Here is an 18,862-nt window from a genome sequence, read left to right as displayed (position 1 = left end):
ATGCAATGACACCAGAATGAGTGATACCCCTCAGGTCCTCGGATGGTTAGATTTGGGCTCGGAAGGAATGTCAACTGCGGGGATGTCATCGGACTCATCCTTCCGATGAACGATGGATTATTCAGACGCCTGCAAGTGGGACACTTGACCTGTTACTGAAGTGGGGCATCTTAATGCCGGTCATTGAGTTTATAAGTGTGTACGCCATTGTATGCAGGATCAGAAGTCCACCTGAGAGGAGAAAGAACACACGTTCATAGTCTCAGATCAGCATACAATCTGAATATGCCTGCCGCCAAAACACCACGTGATATTGAGACTCGGCTCTTCATCAATGGAGAGGTATGCAACATGTCCAAATCGATAGAATGGATGTGTTATTGACCAGCGTCTAGTTCGTCGAGTCATCTGATAAGAAGACATTTGAGCTCAAGTCTCCGTCAACTCACCAAGTTGTAGCTGAAGGTATGTCCATTATTCACCTCAACCTTACGCCACTGCTCACAATCTGACTCGTCTACAGTCCACGAAGCAAGTGAAAGCGATACCAACGCCGCCGTCGCAGCAGCAAAAGCCGCATTCCCAGCATGGTCCGAGCTCTCCCCCAAAGACCGAGGCCAGTACTTCAAGAAGCTTGCCTCGCTCATCCTCGAGTCACACCATGAACTAGCATATCTCGAAGCTATTTCCATGGGAAGGCCTGTAAAGGGATACTTTGATGCTTTTGCCGCTGCCGACACGTTCAATTACTATGCCGAAGCTGGAGCCGTGGTGCTTGGAACGAGTAGTCTGAACATGCCCGGACACTTGAACTTTACCCTTCGACAGCCTTATGGAGTTGCTGCGGCTATTATTCCGTGGAACGTGCCGGTTTTGTTCCTTGCTCTCAAGGCAGCTCCTGCGCTGATGGCGGGAAACACGGTGGTTCTGAAGAGTAGTGAAAAGGCACCATTGACTGTGAGTAGCCTATCTCTCGATGCGGATCATTTATGCTAATCAACATCAGTCTGCGAAAGTTGCACAATTGGTCCAAAAGGCTGGCTTCCCACCGGGCGTCTTCAACATCATCTCAGGCCATGGCAAAACATCAGGCGCCATTCTTTCCAGCCACATGGATGTTCGAGTCCTCAGCTTCACCGGATCTGGCCCTACAGGTCGACTCATCCAAGCAGCGGCTGCAAAGTCCAATTTGAAAAATGTCATCTTAGAGCTTGGCGGAAAGTCTCCAGCTATAATCTTTGACGACGCTGATCTTGAAAAAGCATCTGCTGAGACGGCGTACTCCATCCAATGGAACAGTGGCCAGGTCTGCATGGCTAATTCAAGGATCTATGTCCATGAGAGTGTCGCAGAGACATTTATTGAGTCGTTCAAGACAAAGTTCCAGGCCATTGCCGCCGGAGACCCAACTGATAACAAGGTCAACCATGGACCTCAGGCAGATGAGATCCAATACAACAACGTGCGATCATATATCGAAATGGGCAAATCATCCGGAAAGCGTATCCTGGGCATGGATCACGAGGCTACTCCCGACGGCTATCTCATCCACCCGACCATCTTCGTCGAGACCCAAGAAGATGCTCGAATCATGAAAGAGGAAATCTTTGGTCCAGTTGTCAACATCAACACCTTCAAGACTGAAGCTGAAGCAATAAGCAAAGCCAATGACACAGAGTTCGGTCTGTACGCTGCTGTGTATAGTAAGAATATCGACAGGGCAATGCGTGTTGCGAAGAGGTTGGAGGCGGGCACCGTTGGTGTCAACTGTACCAGTCCTACACAGGCGAAGGATATGCCGTTTGGTGGATACAAGACGAGTGGCGTTGGTAGGGAGGGAACTACAGTTAGTCTGAATAACTTCTTGGAGACCAAGACAGTGTTGGTCAAGTTGGAGGAGTTTTAGTATATGGAGAGGTCTCGGATAGTTCTTAATCATAAAATAACCACCCTCACCTCCATCAAGCACTCTCACCACTAGCATTTCATCCGGGCGCTTTAATACATAGTTCGGCAGCAAAGATGCAACATGATACGAAACATACTAAACACCTTTTGAATAAGCATTTACCCACATCTTTGTTGATCTGGGCTTAGCAAGTGCCCCTCGCTCGATCAAGTCCATGTCATAGTCCGTCATCCCCTCCGCCAATTCAAACCTATCAAATTCTTGCAAAGTCCTTGCTATGCACTTCATAATGTGCATCCACGCTAGGCCTCTACCAATGCATCTGTAGGCCGAGTATGTTAGCTATAACCATTCTCGCGCTTTACGTCGCAGTGATGGTATACGTAGGCTCTTACCCTCTTTGACCAGCTGAGAATGGGACAAAAGCTCGGTACATCCTATCCTTCTTTTCGGAAGGCACGTTGAGCCAACGCTCGGGCCTAAATTCATTCGGATCCTCGAATACTCCCTCATAACGATGAATGGTATACGGCTGAGCTGAGATGACGGTCTGTTGTTGGCATGTTAGCTGTAACTGGAATTGATTAAATTTCCCATGCACCGAGATCTATCAAGCACTATTGGGGCTTCTCACGTCTGGAGGATAGGAAACGCCTTCGAATTCAAAGCCCGACTTGGGCACGACTCGGGGCATTGGTGCTGGTGCAGGAGGATAAATACGAAGAGTCTCGCGGATCACGGCATCCAGGTAAGGGAGGCTGGCTAAATCGATACTTGAGTAGCTCTTGCCGAGGACGCTCAGCTCTATTCGTAGACGACGATCTACATCTGGACGTTTGATCAACATCCAGATGACATATGTCAAGGTGATGGAAGTTGCTTCTGACCCAGCGACTCTGATGAGGTGGCGGTCAGTATCGGCACCAGTACACTTGGGCTCTGGAGTATTAACTTACATAAAACCGTGGCCAGCAAGTGCGATAGACCAAGCTGAGTAGCCGTCTTTCGGCTCCCCAGTAGCCGGGTCCAAGTAGCCTGACATTAACGACCCTTGCTTTTTGGACATATCCTGCTTGAGATAATCCTCTACTCGCTCCTGAGAATAAGAAAACACTCTTTGAAGTCCATAGTAAGCGTCTTTAAGCGTCTTAACAGGTAGATATGGTATCAAGGGTATAATGGGCGCAAACGTGTTTTGCTGAAAGGGTTAGGAACTCAAGCAAAGGATATATGTAGTTCTGGACTACTCACAAGTCCTATAAGCATAAAGGCATTGTTGAAGTCAACCACGTATTGATGCTCTTTGCCTGATGTTACTTGGCCAAAGCTCTTGTTAAGGGCTAGATCTCCGATGACGTCTAACATGAAGAACTTGCTGTGCGATGCGTTAGAACAATGTAGCTTAGCAAAGAAGAAACGACAGGTCTTACAAAAGTCCAAATAGATCAACCTTCCCTCTTTGCTTAATGACCTCCATCAAGATATCAAGTTGCTCGTCGAACTTTGCTTCATAGTGCTTAATGTTACCCGGTGAAAACAGAGGCTGTAGATCGCGACGCTCCGCCATTGCTTGCTTATGATCGATGTAATTGAATAGACCGGCATACTTTGGCCCTATACCAGGCTGTATAGTCGCATAGAAATCTGTCTTTAGAAAGCTGCTGCATTTTGTGACGAATACGTGATGGAAAGCTTCAGGTGAAGCTACAGACAGCTGATTTGGTCCGATGCGCACAACATTACCGTGCTTCTCGTGCAATTCCTGAATAGCGCGAAATCGGTCATCTTAATAAGAATATTAGAGCACAGCTTTAACGTCTCCCTTTGTTATGAGTTACTCACTTGTTAATGAATGGTAGATTTCCCATACATTGCTGATGGCGGCGAGCCGAGGGCCGGGGAATTTGCGCAGGGGACTGAGATACAGACGATAAGTAACTCGGCAGAGGAAGTCGATCAATTTGAAAAGAACGATAGCCAGTGTCAAGGATGAAAAGACTTTGAGCCACTTGTGCAGGTGATGGATGTGGAGGTGCAAGTCAAGGCTTGAAAAGGTAGAATAATCCATTGTTGAAGATGTTCTCAGAATTCTGCGGAACCATGGATATTGCCATTTGTGTTGCCTAGGAGGTCTACTCTTATATGAAATTGGCATTGGTTATTAATGCTCTATAATCAAGTTGTTCATGCCATTCATTGACTCCCCACTGTGCTCCGAGGCTGCGTATCTAGTGGGCACTAGGAATCGGTGCATCCCCTCACTTCCGTGCCGGTCCGGAAGTGAGGGGAGGTGGAGGTCATCCGCCCACAAGGATCGGATAGGTGGGGGGTACGTGGGCAGCCTGACACAATGGACTTCTCTAAATTGTATATTATAATGATGACACTGCTCTATGGGCTATTTAGGGAAGGCTACAGGTCCTATGCTAGGAGCTCACAGTTGCACCAAGACCTAATATCCAGTACAGACATATACAACAGGGCCTTAGTCAAAATACTTGCAAGTCAGAACATGGACCAACGAATCGAGAAAGAGAAGCCTGCTCCGCTCAAGATTATTATCTGCGGAGGAGGAATCGCAGGCTTCGCAGCAGCACTGCTCTTGCGTGAGGAACACGACGTTCTGGTCCTTGAATCTTCATCATCCAATGAGGAGCTGGGTGCCGCCATCACGCTCTCCATCAATGCGACTAGACTTTTGAGAAGAAGCTTCGCGCGCGCAGGCTTCGACAAAGATCTCGCCAATTACGTTGAAGCTGAAAAGGTTGAGGGAAACCCTACCCGTCTTACGCTGGTTACACTGTACAACCTACTAACGCCTTCAAGTTCCAGGAGCTCCATTGGAAGGACCTCTCAGTCCTCCTGGAATGGCCAATTAGTGCAGTCACGGAGAAATACGGCGAGCCGTGGTGGTATTTCTCTCGCAAGGATGTCCATGCAGAACTCAAACGTGCTGCACTCTCCGTAGACGGCTTGGGAATAACACCTCGCTTGAAGACAGGCGCTCAAGTTGAAAGAGTCGACTCGAAAACGGGCTCAGTCTTCCTCAAGTCCGGAGATTCCTACAAGGCTGACCTGATCATCGGTGCGGATGGGATTCGGTCGGCGAGTGGCAATTCAGTGTTTGGCAAGCTCGAGACAACATCCGAGGGCCTATCTGCATATCGCTGCATGATCCGCACAGAGGAGCTGAGGAAGAACCCACAGACACAGATTTTGACTGACAGTGCAAAAGTTCTCATAGTCATTGGTCCCGACAGAAGAATCGTCGTGTACCCTTGCTCGAGCTGGGACTGGATGAACTTTGTGTGCATTTACCCAGACACTAGTGATCGACGACTTCAGTGGACTGGTGAAGTCGAGGTACAAGAGATGGTGGAAAGGTTCAACGACTTTCATCCTTCCATAGTTGCTGCATTGTCGATGGCTTCTAACGCGGGAGTCTGGCAGCTGCGGCAGCGTGTGCCGTTACCGACACTGGTCAAGGATTGTTTCGCGCTGGTAGGAGACGCAGCGCACGCAATGGGCCCACGTATGTCTTCTCTGTTCCCTACACCCCTAAAAGCTTTATGAGCACCTAATAATGTTTTACAGATCAAGGCCAAGGCGCCTGTCAAGCCATCGAGGACGCAGAAGCTCTTAGACTAGTCTTGACTGGTGCCTCGAGTGATGATGTTGAGTCCCGACTTAAGATATATGATGAGTTGCGCCTCCAGCGGATCACTAGGGTTATGGAGAATACGAAGAAAATGGCTCCGCGGGCCACTGACTCGAAGGAGTTTGAGTTCAAGAGTTCACAGACATACAGTGACTACCACTGGGGCTATAAAGTGGCTGAAGAAGCAGTGGATCTAATGCGTGCCTATGGGTTGGCCCTGAAGATTCTTAACGACGCAACTGGGGAGGTCGGATTTGAATGATGGTGTTTTGTAGTGAGATAATGAGATATCTAACACGGGTTTCTGTTTTTCTTGATTAATACCTTTCCGATTCTCTGATACTCGCGAGGATGGACAATTACTTAAATGCGTGATCATGGTTTAGCTAGTATGAATTCCTATATGTAAAGATATATCTAATCTCCATGAGCCGCACAGGTCAACAAACCTTGTTGTGATAGCCAAGCGAAAGTAGCATGCAACCCCTGAACTAAACCCGCCATGGCTCATCTCAGGCCTTGCCATGATCATTCTCGTTAATGCAGCATTTTCGCTTGGCCATCGTATCCAGGCCCGACGGAAATCAACTTGGCACTATCCGGTTTGCAAATGACCTGTTGGCAGATGACCAATCGCTCTGGCCTTCCGTTTGGGCGATTGGATTATAGGCCAAGGTGGAGGTCACTCTCGGCTCCAGTGGACTATCCCGTGGATCCGGTAATGTCAGTGTGTGAGCTCGGAGCAGTGCTCAAGGAACCTAAAGAAGAACCCAGATCTTCCATTAGGCCGAGGAGGTTGCATATCAACAGCGGTGGAGCGTGGTCTGTAGAGAGTAGGTTGCTACGTAGAGTATCGGCCGATAGCTGCATGATTAATGTGGGATCTGCGAGCGTATAGAAAGTACTTGTTACTCCAGTGTACGCAGAATGACTGAGACCTGGTGTGCCATGCCCTAGTATGCAGAATGCCCGTGAGTCGTTATTTTCCTCTCCGTCTAGCATGATTGGAGTCATGGAAGATTCATCGGTTGAGCCATTGCGACTCATTCCATTAGGAACCACGATCTCACCCTGCTTTGAGCTTTGGTTGCCAAGTATGCTATAGGTCCAAAGCACAAGGGCAGCGTGGTACGTCGCCACGGCATAAAAGCTCTGCAGGGTCGTAGGCGGAAACTGGCGAGCCCTTCTAAGAACTTGGCCCGCGTGCCATATTGCAACTCGAGCGGCTGATGATCGTTTCCACTCACTCACGATAGGCGCTACTCTCCTCGCCTCGTTTTCTCCCTCTCTACCCGCAAAGCGTTGTATATGGGCCATAGGAGCATGAAGAACCATCATGACGTATTCCAGCAACAGGCGAATCTCGTAGTGTGCGACGTGTCTCTCACAGTACATACGGATGGTAATCAGATCTTGGTACAGGTCGCGTTGTCGGTTCATACACCATGAATCCATTCGGCGTCTTTTGGTCTCGGGGGCTGAAAAGAGGAGAGTGAACTGCTGTTGAAGGTCCCATACCTGATTGGCAAGTGCATGGATAGCGGTAAAGCAACAGAGCGGTAGATCAGCTTGTCCCCGGCATGTTTCGAGGACTGTGACATCAGCCAGGACCTCGGTGAGCAGGAGACGCCTTGATCCACGAGTACAGTGCAACAACTCTTGTCTCCATTCATTACGACCCTCTGCAAACCATACGCTGGGCGGGTATGGAACTGCCATGTTCAATTCGGCATAGCTAATCGCCGGTGCCTGGAAATAAGCCATCGATACCTGAGAATCATGGATGAAAGCACGAATCGCCAGCCGCTTTAGTGACTCCTTCATCGTCCAAGATTTCCAAACAGCATCAAGACCTTCAGCCCCTTGGCCGAGGTCTCCCGTCAACTCTTGCTCAGTCGGTGAGGAGAAGGCTCCCGCTTGGAACAGCATAGTGTATCCCGGTTGCATAAAGCTGCACGCAATCTCGGTCTTCCGCTTGAGGCCGCTCCAGGCTCCGACTTCCAGGGCCCTGAAGTACGCCTGCAGGGCCTGCAGGTCTCTCGTGGTGCTGTTATCACTCTCGTATAGCTGTGGCATTGCTCTGCGAAGGATCTCGTGCATGACGAGTCCAGTCACTTGGATCCGACGCTCCGGGACGATGACTGCACCAGCGGCGATAATTCCAAGCAGTAATTCCGGCCGCGCGTGATAACAGGAGAATGTGCCTGGATGGATGCATGATGCTAAAGACGCGCTCTCCTGGATGAAGAAGAACCGTACAAGGTCATTCAGTAACTCGGCAGGCGGAAACGAGTGTATGGAGAAGTGAGATATCTTCATCGCGGTCACCAAGACCAACAGGCTATCCCTGCACGCATCGTCCAGCGTGCTACCGATCATTCGTCCTGTCGAGGCTTTCATCAAAAGAGTAGTCCTCTCTCTAAGACTTCCTGCGCCCAAGTTGATGACGTCCTGGCCGTGAAAGGAGTGTTGATATCTAGAGGGGTTCCATGATGTCCAGGCACAGCGTCGGTAGGCTCCAAACCGGTTGCCAAATGACGGACCGAGAGAATGATTGTTGGTCAATTTCGAATTCTGATTCTCACCGGTTTTATCATGAGCAGGGACTGAAGCATTAAAGCTGGTCATGTCGCCGAATGTACCTACGGTTAGGTCCAAAAGTCCAGAATCAAACCATGATAAGTCCACGTACTCAAATATGGATGTAACTGGGCGGATATCTCCGACATCATCGCACTGCGACTCGATGCATGTCTCATTCACAATCTGATCCGGGTTCTCATTCCCCGTCATCGCTTCTCGTTGATCCGAGGCTCTAGACGCTTGACTGGCTTTTGATGAACTGCTCTGCCACTCTTGAGGCCTCGTATTGAGGAAGGTCAAGCCAAGACTGGGATTCGAACACTCTATACCCTTCTCCTGACACCGAATACAGGGCTTCAAGTCACTGCACTTTGCTTTGGCTCGTACGCAAGCCTCGCAGGCTTGTGAAGCACGATCTGTTCGCCTTGAGCCATGAGGTTTATCCATCTCTCGAGCATGAGCCAGCTCATGTCGTTGAAGTAAGTCTGCGCGATTGAATCCTTTTGGGCAGAGCCGACAGCGAAATTGTCGGTGATTCTGGTGAGATTGGACATGTCGCCGAAGGTGGTCGGATCTTTCATAAGACCTGCCGCATACGAGACAGACATTTTTATCGCTCTGGTGGGACATTTAAGTTGGTGGTTTTGGACAGAGGGTTTGACCAAGGGCAAATTCGGGATCTGGAGGAGAGGACCCTTTTTAGTTTGATAGCCTGTCTCATTAGTTAGTTAGTCTACTGGAATAATGAGTGTGGGGATGTGGGCTACCGAAGTGCGGGGAAAAGCGAAGAACTATAAAAACGTGCTGTGATTGGTTGGAATCCTTAAAAACCTAGATAGTGATGCGAGATGCAGCGTCGGCATGCATAGCATAAATACATTACATTACATGAGAGTTTAAGAGAGACAATAGCCCCAGCGCACAAAGTCAAAGAATGCCAATGAATGCCCATGTGGCATGAAAAGCCCCATCTCGTGACAGGCACCTAGTTATCGGAGCTGGTAAGAGACATATTTTCAGCATCAGACCTATCGTCAAGCAACGACAAGCACAATTTGTAGAAATTGCAAAGATAAACCCGGATATATTTCTACTAGATTGCAGTTCTAACAGGAACAAGCCCTTTTCCCCCCGGCGCATCTAATCCCATTTATAAAGTACCGCATAAGTAGGATCAAACGCATCGTAAACAATGCCGGTGCCCCATGTGAAGTGAGCCTCAATCATCCCTTCTTGGGCAACAAAAGGAGTGGGGCCATCGCCATAAATGTATTCTTGAACTTCTCTGTCGAGACATACGTAGCGGCCATGATCAAATATGTTAAGCAGCATCGAGATGCTGACCTTGATCCTTTGGCTGGTAGGTCGATGCCTCCATCCTAACTTGTCCCGAATATCAGCCAACATGGTAGCATGGTTTCCGTGCCCTTCGACTAAGGAGAGAAAACTGAGGTTGACTGATCTTAGTGTTGACGGGAGCTTGCCGAGAAAGGAAATAAGATCATCCTCGAGGACTTGCATCCCGGAAAGTCCAAAGTGTCTTAGTTTCCCAGCTGAGAAAAGGTCGACAGGAAAGATATCAAACAGTGATACATAGTCTTCCATATCGCAGAACCAAGAACCCCAATCATAGTTGGTTTGGAAGACAACCTCTTCCAAATCAGTTGCTTTGGCTAGAAGACTGGATATCCTGCCGTTTGTATAAATACTCCAATCTTCAGAACCATCAAATTTCTCGCGGTACCCAGTTGTTAGCGAGAGAACAAGGCGTCTAAAGCCTGGCCGCGCAACGATCTTGCACAGGCTATCATACTCTTCATTTGGCTTGTCGAATAGCGTGTAATCGACCCCGGTGGGGAGCTTTTGATTATCCACCACAAGCTCAGAGATTTGAAGCTGGTCTGCGTAATCGCCTAGAGCCTTTAGAACCATGCAGAATCCTCGCCACTGCTTCCTCTCGTCGTCATTTCCCCATCCTTGTGGGCAATCTTCAGGACCATATCCCTCTGTAAGAATATCGTCACATGGCCAGGTGCGAGGAGTTGGATATACAAATCCAGATGGAAATTCTCGGATCATTGGAGTATTATAAAGTGGCATGAAAAGAAACCCGTGCGCCGCCGGTGTTATCGTGACCCTTGCGAGTCGGGGAAAACGTCGTATGGCGTACCGAAAAGCCCTTTCGTCTGCGCTCGATGATAACACCTTTCGTTGCTGATTCAAAAGGTCTGTGTAATACGCCAGTGACTCACGAGAGGACATTAGGTTATTCATCTGCTTCTGCACTTCGTTGTCGCCCTCGTATTTGTTCTTTTGCTGCAATCTACTGTTGGTGTAAAAGAGGCTTTCTTTGCAAAACTTCACAAAATCCCTCGAGATCCATTGCTTGTTCTCGTTGGCGGCACAGCCATCAGGATCATTCTCGTCCCCGCTATAACCACAGGGGCCGTAGCCGTCTGTAATGGGAATTTTCCTCAACAAGGTGTCGTCCCATATAATCTCTCTCACGCGATGACGAAAGACGTCATGGTTGGCGACAGCGAGCAAGACCTCGACATTGCGTGGGTTAGCGGAGATGAAAACGCGGTCAAATCTTAGGTACGACTTGTCTCCCAAGGCTCGACATGTCAGACGTAAATCTTTGATATCACTGTTGCAAAGGAGACCGCAGATAGCACCAAGGAGCTCGTTCGGTAGTGTGTGGAGTGTACGTGAGGGACTTGCATCGTTGGACAAGCCCATGCTCGTAATTGAAAGTAACCTAAGATGAAAATGATAAATTCTTGAGAGGTCAAGTGGGATCAGAAAAGACTTTGTAGAGGGAAAGATTTACTTGTCCAGTGAAATCATGACATCATGTCACGAACTTTGAGTGATAGAAATCTATAGAGCCAAATTTGGGGGCTCCTTCAAGCTTTATACATGGCGCTGACTAACTGCGAGTCGCAGTTGAGACTTGTGGCTGAGAATTTATACTACCACATTGAACTCGCTGAGGTTGCCAGGCAATATGTTCAGTGGACAATGGCATAACCTTTCAGCCACGACTTTGAACTGTAAATTGGCCACAGGGATCCGAGCTCAAGTGAAGAGTGGCTGTGATAAGATTCAGGTTCAAAAGAGGCCTCAACTCTAACGTTAAGTCCTCCTTGCTGATTTAAGCTCTCATCTATAACACATAAAGGCAAACAATACCTGTTGACCCACATGAGCAGCACACAATGCTCGTCATCCTCTGGTAAGGTTGAAGTTTCAAGAGCACGGACCAACACATATAGGCAATATACCCATTAAACTCACTGATGCACAAGATCTGGCTTTTTTCTGAAAAAGCTAGTTATTCTAATGACTCATTCTAAAGGTCTATAAAGGGCTTGTATGTTCCGGTAACAGGATTTTCGAATTTCACTATTTTCTGGCGAAATCCTATACTTTTCTATTTTTGTTTTGTCCCTCTGATGACCACTCATCATGGGTCACTCAAAGAAGATGCATGTGCCACTACTTGCTTGTGCACTAATCATTTCTTCTCTTTTCACATCAGCTTTGGCCGCCGCCATAGGCAGTACACCGAGGAGGCAGTCAGACAGCCGCGACTTCGACCCCGTCTATCTCAAGGCGCTCTTCCCCGAGGGGCACATTTCCTCAGATACTTCTGATCTGCAGTATGGTCTTATCACCGTCGGAGCCGACTCCAAGTCTGGCGCGGTAGACCCTATCAGCTCGGGATCTGGCGTTCTTCTGGCTGTTGGTGAGTCTCATGGACTTACCCAACTCCAGAAAAGAGATGGCCAACCAGATCCTTTTGTTTTCCTTGACTGTCCCGCCAACGTACTCGACCAACCAGTCAACAAAACCCAGAAGGCTAGAGTCGTCTGCAAAAGTGAGGACGTCGATGGCTGCTTCAGGGTGATGGAGCGTGGAGTGGAAGGCACTTTGGTAGAGATGCCAGAAGAGTGTGCACCGAATTCGTTTGCTCGAGCAATCTCTCTAGATCTTGCTGAAGGTAATTCGTTTTCTATTTATTCACCCTTTTATACGGTGACCCTTAACTGACACCTCAAAAGACCAAACTATGCCAGACCACCTGGCTAAGCTATATAACCCCACGTCCCCGATATACGAGTTTTCCTTCGACTTCAACAAAGAGAAACGGCGAGTCGACGCGGAAGTAGCCATACGAATGGATTTGACAAACGTCAAAGGACACTGGGACGGTCTTGTCAACTCTCCCGGTGTTGAGAAGCGCCATCTTGAGCGCAGATACTTTTCGCCTGCAAACACTGACTGGAAGGAGAATTTACAGAAAGGAGACAGATTCCAATACGGCTCTGGTGAAAACTCGCTGAAAGTCCAAAAGGACTTAAGTACGCCGATCTTTTGGCAAGCCGCCGAGAACTGTTCTGTAGGTGATAAACGCTATGGTGAAGGTATCGCAGCTTTCGTCAAGGGCAAGGTCGATGCCAAATTATCCTATGCCGTTACAGTCATTGTGAGTAATCCAACAATTTCTTTATTCCCACTTCGATCTTGCTGATGCGGCGCTGTAGGCAACCTCAACCAGAGGCACTTCGAGGGTCGATGTCAAAGAGGCTAGTGGCTTCATCAAAGTCACTGGTCAGACGGATTTGACCTTTGGAATTGGCGGAATGGGTCGGCTTGATATTGTCATGGCCAAAAAGGGCAACCCTGCCAAGAGCGAGGAACACTGGGAAGCCTTTCAAAGACACACGATTAGTGCAGGGGCTTTTTGGGGATACATGAGCCTCACTCCCTTCATCAAACGGCAGACCTTTTTGGCCACGTCTCACATGAATGAGACCCCATCCAATGTATCTGGTCACGCGGCGACCTTGAATGGACGCCTGACTACACGAGTCAAGACTGAGTTGGGCGACTTTCCAGCCTCGTTTCCTCACGTTCTATTTCCAGACGAGATGCACAGTCTTAGAAAGGACCACAAGGAAACCGAGATGGATAGTTTTGAGGATGACATTCTTTATGGGGACGGAGGCGAGAGAGGCAGCACCATACAAATCGGACATAATCTCACTTTTGGGCTCAGCTTGAGTTTTGGCATATACACCGATGTACAGGGTCAGAAACCAAATGGCGAGTCCAGCTCTGCATTTGTAAGTTTCCTTTGATCCATTACCACCTTCTGATATCTTTGTACTGATTTGAAACTACTATAGTTACTTGTCACCAGCGAGACATATGCCACTTGGGATATCCCACCAGCCAAGAACGACCAAGTCTGCCCTTATGCAACCGCCTCGTAAGTAGATTTTGCTCCCGACCATGCGCACTATAAGGAAGGAACTGACAGAATGTAGGAGTCTACTTCGACAAGGGGTAGCCGGCAGGTAAGTACAGTCTGATACTGAAAGTGGGTTTCTGGAAACCATGCTAACAGATAAATAAGAGAATTTCTCGGCTGGAAAAAGCACGACGGGTCAGCTCTACTTTTCGTTGACAAAGTATGTCACAATTCACGTACATGAGCATCTCATTCTAACTGACATATTCAGGATGCGCCTTATCACCAACCCTGCTACTCCACCAAGAGTGGGCTAGACAACCATAGAGACGCCTTTGGTTATACGCACCTCAGGCCCAGCAATGCACTTCGCCACGGCGCCGACCTCTTTGTTGAACAAAGAGTCGATCAAAATCTCGGCCGCATCAACTGTGATAATGGGCAATGCGGGTCTTGTCTTAATATGGAACCTAGTCGAATATGAAGTTAAGAATTATGAACACCTTGACTATGACGCAAGCTTGGTTGGGTAGAGATGTTAATAAATTACGAAATATTCGATTCCTTTCCTATTGGCTAAACGTATTAATAATGAAAACAATAATTAAACTATTCACAAGTTATAAAAATGGCAAAAGTAATACTATTGACTCATCCCGCACTGTTTATTGTATTCGTCTGCTTTTAAAGAAGCCCAAGCTATAACAGACTGCATACACGTATCTTCAATCGGCTAACGCCGGCAAGATGAGTGACGCTCCATTTAAACACAAGGCATTAAATAATACTGCTAAAGAAATTCGACTGATGCGAGCAAAATATCAACGAAATTCTCCATCTTTACAACTATAACCGAGTACTCATTTAGTGGCCAACGATATGCGCTATTTCGCTGTCTCATACAGGGAGAGTTCAAAATGCATCAACATCGATGCATTAGTAGTTGTAAACCCATATCTGGCTTGTTCAACAGATACTCGACCTTCTGGGTTAGAATCATTGATCTTTGTTGCATAATCGGGATCGCATAAGATCTTTTCGAAAGTCTGAAAAGCCTCCAGTGGGAGAGCGTTCTCTATGCGAAGACCATTTATCTCTGATTCCGATAAGAAGCCTGCCAGTTCACAGTAGTGCCATTGAGGTATCAGATAAGAATCCTTATTTTGAGTCGTGACAGCGAAAAGAATCATTTCCTTCATTCCTGGTGAAATGGTAAACTCAACAATGGTGGCTCCTATGAAACCTGCAGCCGTTCGAGTCATTCTTTGAAGCCAGTTAGGGCCAAGGACCTGACAATAATCCGCAGGGCATATCACGAGTATGCTGTCAACCTGCGAGAACCGGTTTGGTGGAAACGTCTTAATTTCAATAAATTTAGATCTGGCAGAGCTGCGGCCTGCGAGGCCGAAAGATAGCAATGCACCGGCCTTACATTGGGTTCGGTTAGTGAGCGATGGCGACCTCGTGCTCTCTGAGTCGGCGTGTCGTACTGGAGTGAACATGTCTGTAGGTGGTAAATGCGGATAGTGAATTGAAGAGACCAAGGGAATCGGGACGTCTGGGTAGGAAGCTCGACTAAAAACGCTAGTAAGAGCATCTTTCCGCAAAGCTATTCCGACATACGGCAGTCCTCCCAGCCTCGCATTGAGGACAGCAATGTACGAAGACCAGCATTGAATCAGAGGAAGTCGAATAGAGAGACGCGAATTGGCAATAGCGTATGTAGATGGCCGGACACTGAGCTGATTAGGTCGATAAGGCGAGGCTTCTAGAAAGCTATGTGGTCTAGGGGCAAGAAGACTGATTTGATTGTTGCTCATGGCCCATGACCAGCAGAAGAGTGAGTGATCGTCTGATGTTTTCAGAATCTCCTCTTGGAGTCGCAAGAAGGCTCTAGGCCCCTCGCCATACACCAGAGGCATGTTAATACCAAATATACCCAACATGCAGTACGCCATATCCTCAATTCTAGTTGTCTCGCGGCGGGACAACCAAGACATTCTTTCAGCTATCGACGCTTTATGGCACAATGGGCTTCGAACTTCTGACCAGTCTACTTGCGTGGCGGTTGCCGTGTTTGGAGCAGAGCTGAGATACGTGATGCCTATACCTGTAGCTTCGGCAATATGGCGCACGAGAGTCGATCTGGTCCCAATACGTGACCAGTCAGCTGCATAGAAGACCACGCGATCAGGGGCGAGGAGCTCTTGAAGTGTCCATCCCCTCCTGAACCAGCGACTCTGCCGGAACTCCTTCGCATAAGATAACGGCTTGAACGTCGGGACATCGGAAAGATAGGCGTAACAAATATCGGCCTTGCTATACCATGCGAACATGGAATTAATAGCTTCCGTAAGCTCCGCTGAACTGGATTTATCGATACAGTTGGTGTCGACCCATATATACGAGTAGTCGTCATTTCTAGCTTGTTCGCAAGCCTCAATGATCTTGATAAATCCCGACTTCTGCGTCACTGTTGTTGGGTCTGCCCAATCCATGAACGTAACCTCCTCTTGCCCCCAAGTATGTGAAAGAATTGCATACTTTGGAACCTGGCTTCCGTAGAACTCCTCAAAAGCTCTGCTGTGGGTGTTTATGAGTCTCATTCTGCTGAAGGGATAGCCAAGCAAAGGTTGCAGTGGATAAAAGCGATGTAGTATGGATCACGTAGTAGCTCTAGACTGATGAACCGCGTTGCGGGGTTAACGCTGTTCTTTCACTTAGGTGTATGACCAAGTATTGCATAATACATACAAGAGACAGTAGATACTCAGTATGCAATCAACATGTTTATTATGTCTAAATGAATACGACAGCTAAAACCACTTGTAGACAATACATTAACGTCGAGAAGAATAATTATATGTAGTTAAAGTTACAGAAGATTAACTATTATAAGTACTATTTTCACTCCTTGAAAAGCAGCTGTAAATATCTTTCTATAAGTAAATATATGTAATTGAAATCAAAAACGTCTTATAACTTATACTTGAGTCCTAGAAATTGCCAACACCTTTGCTACCTGGTAAAAATGAGACGCATTTAACGGCTCTTTTTCAGAGCATGCAAGTTTCTCTGCTGTCCGACGTATGTTCTGAATCTCTCTATGTGAGAAGTTCCAACTACGTTCTATATCGGGGTAGAATGTGCCAATAGTCTTTTCCAACATCAAGGTTCTGGATTCATCATTGAGGTGCAAAGACGACACTACACGTGCTCGGTGTCGGAGGGCGTCATAGTCCAGACCGACTGCTCATCATTTAGTCAAAGAATGTCAACTTGCACAGACGTCGTAGAAAGCGCAACTTACAGCTACCCTCCATCGTCATGACAGTTATACCAGAGTAGTTATCAATTGCTTGGAGAATGATCGAGGCAATTGAAATGCCCGATAAGGTTAGATCTTGCCTGTGCCCTAGAAAATTGTCACAATCATCCAAAAGAATGACTTGGACGCATTAGCGTAAATTAAAGTCGGTGTCTGAAGGGCTTGGAATAGAAATATACCTGCATTCCAGATATCGCCAAGATAGAACGCCTCTTTGATGTTATTCTCGACTTGCTCAAGCTCTATACCGATTTCGTAGGGTGTTAATCGATACAATGGTTTCCTTGCTGATTCGGCAAGAGCCTCGGCAGCGAATGTTTTGCCGCTTCCTGAATCGCCATAGAACATGATCAACCTACCCAGATCTCGGCTTGCTATGACATCTTGAGATACCTTGGTTTCGGGTAGAAGTGCCCTTAGAATGGTCTTCTCATCCTCTGGGATGATCAGCATATCAAGCATATCCTCCTTCCAGACTATATCGGCTGCGTATTCTATAGCAAGCTTTCCTATAAACGTGTTGTCAGCCTAGCTTTTGTGATATTAAAGTCGGAGGCACCAACGCCATTTCTTGTCGTGTAATCCGAAGCCATATGTTGCTCGTGGTAGAAGAAGGGTAAAGCTGCCAGTAGGAGGTGAGGGTGACTCGGTGGTTTCTAATGGTAGGTACTCTTCAACATCCTCAGTGACCACGTCATCAAGGATGCTTAGTCTGTGAAAACGACTATAGGTTTCCATGTCAACCATATATCGGCCATTTCCCTATACAGTGGAGTAAGTATACTATCAGTATAAGGAGTTAGATCTCAATTACCATTCGATACTCGAGAACCTGTCTTGGGGCATTGTAAAGAATTAATGTCGGGTTTCGAAGCTGCCAGAAAAGGTCCCCACGTTTCCTAAGGCGTTGCTCAACTTGGTGATCGAATCTCAGAGGAAAAATACTGAGCGATTTTATTGGCACTTTGTCTACCTCCGCGGCATGCTTTGGCCAGGGTATGGTGACAATCCTTTTGACTTTTGCAAAACGGCCATTGAATTTCCACATTTCGCATTCTAGCCTTATCGGATTCGAGCCAGGGAGAGGCGGATATTTCGACACCATGGCGACGTGGTGACCCTCTTCAACAGTGACTATGATCTCTCTCGGCCCAAAAAGCTTGTGAAAGTGTTTCCTGTTTACAAGCCCATCGCCAAGAAAAAGGTTCTCAGCCTCTTGATAGTCGGTGCTATATTCCTTGTCCAGATACTCAAGAAGGAGAATGAGGTCTTTGCTTTGACGCTCTGGTAAGTAGGGAATGTAGTCGCGCAGCAGATTCCGAGTGTGATAAAAATGAAGGTACGGTGCCATCATGCTACTTTCTCGTCCCCAGCCGAGTAACAATGACTCGTCTACAGGGGATTTCTTAGTGCCTGCCACTTTGACTGCTTCTATTGCGTTTTTCAAATGCGTCGAGACAACTTCCATAGACTCTCCTTCTGCTACAGCATCATCAGCATCAGTCGGCAGGAGAAAGAATTGAGACCTCGGATCAGGTGTCGAAGAGTTGGCTGAAGCCTCCCTTAAGGCGCCAAATACTGTTTCATGGTATTCGAGGCAGTTGTAGATGCGGTGTATAATAAACGAAATAGTATGGTCCTTTTTGGCGCGCATCTGGGAATTCTCATCCAGAATTCGACCTCTGAGGGGCATAAACTTGTTATCGCCGACAAAGAGACGTGGAACGTCTTGATATGATGAAGTGGCAGGGTGACCAGAATGGGCTGGTGTTGATCCAGGGCATTCCACTCGATGGATAACTATGTACCGAGGTATCAGAGCGCTGGGCTGGGACGTCATAGCCTCAGTAATACTAGGCACGTTATCAACGATATTTTCCGCCGTATTCTCGTCAGAGAAGTTGCAGTATTTGTTATCGCGAATCCAGACTTGAGACTATGAGGGTAATCAGACAGTTTGAAGCAACAAATCACATTGCGCCACGTCGGGATAGAGAGGGGATATCCTTGCATCAGCTATATGGTTTACCTGCTAAGTCATAACATGCAATATGCAAATAGGTATTTCCTTATGAACTAATAGAGCCATCTCTGATTTTGATGTTATTACAAGTAACATAATTA

The 18,862-nt window shown here is 47.4% G+C and overlaps 8 protein-coding genes across 8 annotated transcripts; 3 read left to right on the top strand and 5 right to left on the bottom strand.

Moving 5' to 3' along the window:
• Positions 1 to 285: 285 nt before the first annotated feature.
• On the top strand, positions 286 to 1,906 carry FPRO_05573 (putative aldehyde dehydrogenase; the record flags this gene model as incomplete). The annotated part of the gene is made up of 4 exons (XM_031229609.1): positions 286 to 342; positions 396 to 465; positions 524 to 957; positions 1,007 to 1,906. The coding sequence occupies 4 exons, from the start codon at positions 286 to 288 to the stop codon at positions 1,904 to 1,906; spliced, it is 1,461 nt and encodes a 486-aa protein (XP_031079828.1).
• Positions 1,907 to 2,300: 394 nt separating this feature from the next.
• FPRO_05574 (uncharacterized protein) lies at positions 2,301 to 3,977 on the bottom strand (the record flags this gene model as incomplete). Its single annotated transcript, XM_031229608.1, has 6 exons — positions 2,301 to 2,459; positions 2,544 to 2,805; positions 2,866 to 3,107; positions 3,161 to 3,284; positions 3,340 to 3,694; positions 3,752 to 3,977. 6 exons carry the CDS (start codon positions 3,975 to 3,977, stop codon positions 2,301 to 2,303), a joined length of 1,368 nt encoding a protein of 455 aa, XP_031079827.1.
• Positions 3,978 to 4,421: 444 nt separating this feature from the next.
• FPRO_05575 (uncharacterized protein) lies at positions 4,422 to 5,829 on the top strand (the record flags this gene model as incomplete). The annotated part of the gene is made up of 3 exons (XM_031229607.1): positions 4,422 to 4,673; positions 4,736 to 5,441; positions 5,504 to 5,829. 3 exons carry the CDS (start codon positions 4,422 to 4,424, stop codon positions 5,827 to 5,829), a joined length of 1,284 nt encoding a protein of 427 aa, XP_031079826.1.
• A 440-nt stretch (positions 5,830 to 6,269) lies between these two features.
• Positions 6,270 to 8,758, bottom strand: FPRO_05576 (uncharacterized protein; the record flags this gene model as incomplete). The annotated part of the gene is made up of 2 exons (XM_031229605.1): positions 6,270 to 8,394; positions 8,538 to 8,758. 2 exons carry the CDS (start codon positions 8,756 to 8,758, stop codon positions 6,270 to 6,272), a joined length of 2,346 nt encoding a protein of 781 aa, XP_031079825.1.
• A 532-nt stretch (positions 8,759 to 9,290) lies between these two features.
• On the bottom strand, positions 9,291 to 10,892 carry FPRO_05577 (uncharacterized protein; the record flags this gene model as incomplete). Its single annotated transcript, XM_031229604.1, has 1 exon — positions 9,291 to 10,892. One exon carries the CDS (start codon positions 10,890 to 10,892, stop codon positions 9,291 to 9,293), a length of 1,602 nt encoding a protein of 533 aa, XP_031079824.1.
• Positions 10,893 to 11,621: 729 nt separating this feature from the next.
• On the top strand, positions 11,622 to 13,894 carry FPRO_05578 (uncharacterized protein; the record flags this gene model as incomplete). Its single annotated transcript, XM_031229603.1, has 7 exons — positions 11,622 to 12,156; positions 12,218 to 12,642; positions 12,701 to 13,282; positions 13,346 to 13,428; positions 13,487 to 13,516; positions 13,576 to 13,630; positions 13,682 to 13,894. 7 exons carry the CDS (start codon positions 11,622 to 11,624, stop codon positions 13,892 to 13,894), a joined length of 1,923 nt encoding a protein of 640 aa, XP_031079823.1.
• Positions 13,895 to 14,294: 400 nt separating this feature from the next.
• On the bottom strand, positions 14,295 to 16,016 carry FPRO_05579 (uncharacterized protein; the record flags this gene model as incomplete). The annotated part of the gene is made up of 1 exon (XM_031229602.1): positions 14,295 to 16,016. The coding sequence occupies one exon, from the start codon at positions 16,014 to 16,016 to the stop codon at positions 14,295 to 14,297; it is 1,722 nt and encodes a 573-aa protein (XP_031079822.1).
• Positions 16,017 to 16,393: 377 nt separating this feature from the next.
• On the bottom strand, positions 16,394 to 18,578 carry FPRO_05580 (uncharacterized protein; the record flags this gene model as incomplete). The annotated part of the gene is made up of 5 exons (XM_031229601.1): positions 16,394 to 16,659; positions 16,721 to 16,858; positions 16,918 to 17,247; positions 17,302 to 17,500; positions 17,553 to 18,578. The coding sequence occupies 5 exons, from the start codon at positions 18,576 to 18,578 to the stop codon at positions 16,394 to 16,396; spliced, it is 1,959 nt and encodes a 652-aa protein (XP_031079821.1).
• Between the last annotated feature and the right edge of the window lie 284 nt (positions 18,579 to 18,862).

The sequence above is a fragment of the Fusarium proliferatum genome, assembly GCF_900067095.1.
Source record: "Fusarium proliferatum ET1 genome assembly, contig: FPRO_scaffold003, whole genome shotgun sequence".
NCBI classification, from domain to species: domain Eukaryota; kingdom Fungi; phylum Ascomycota; class Sordariomycetes; order Hypocreales; family Nectriaceae; genus Fusarium; species Fusarium proliferatum.
The sequence above is the reverse complement of the archived record's forward strand: the minus strand, read 5'-3'. Positions and strand labels throughout refer to the sequence as shown.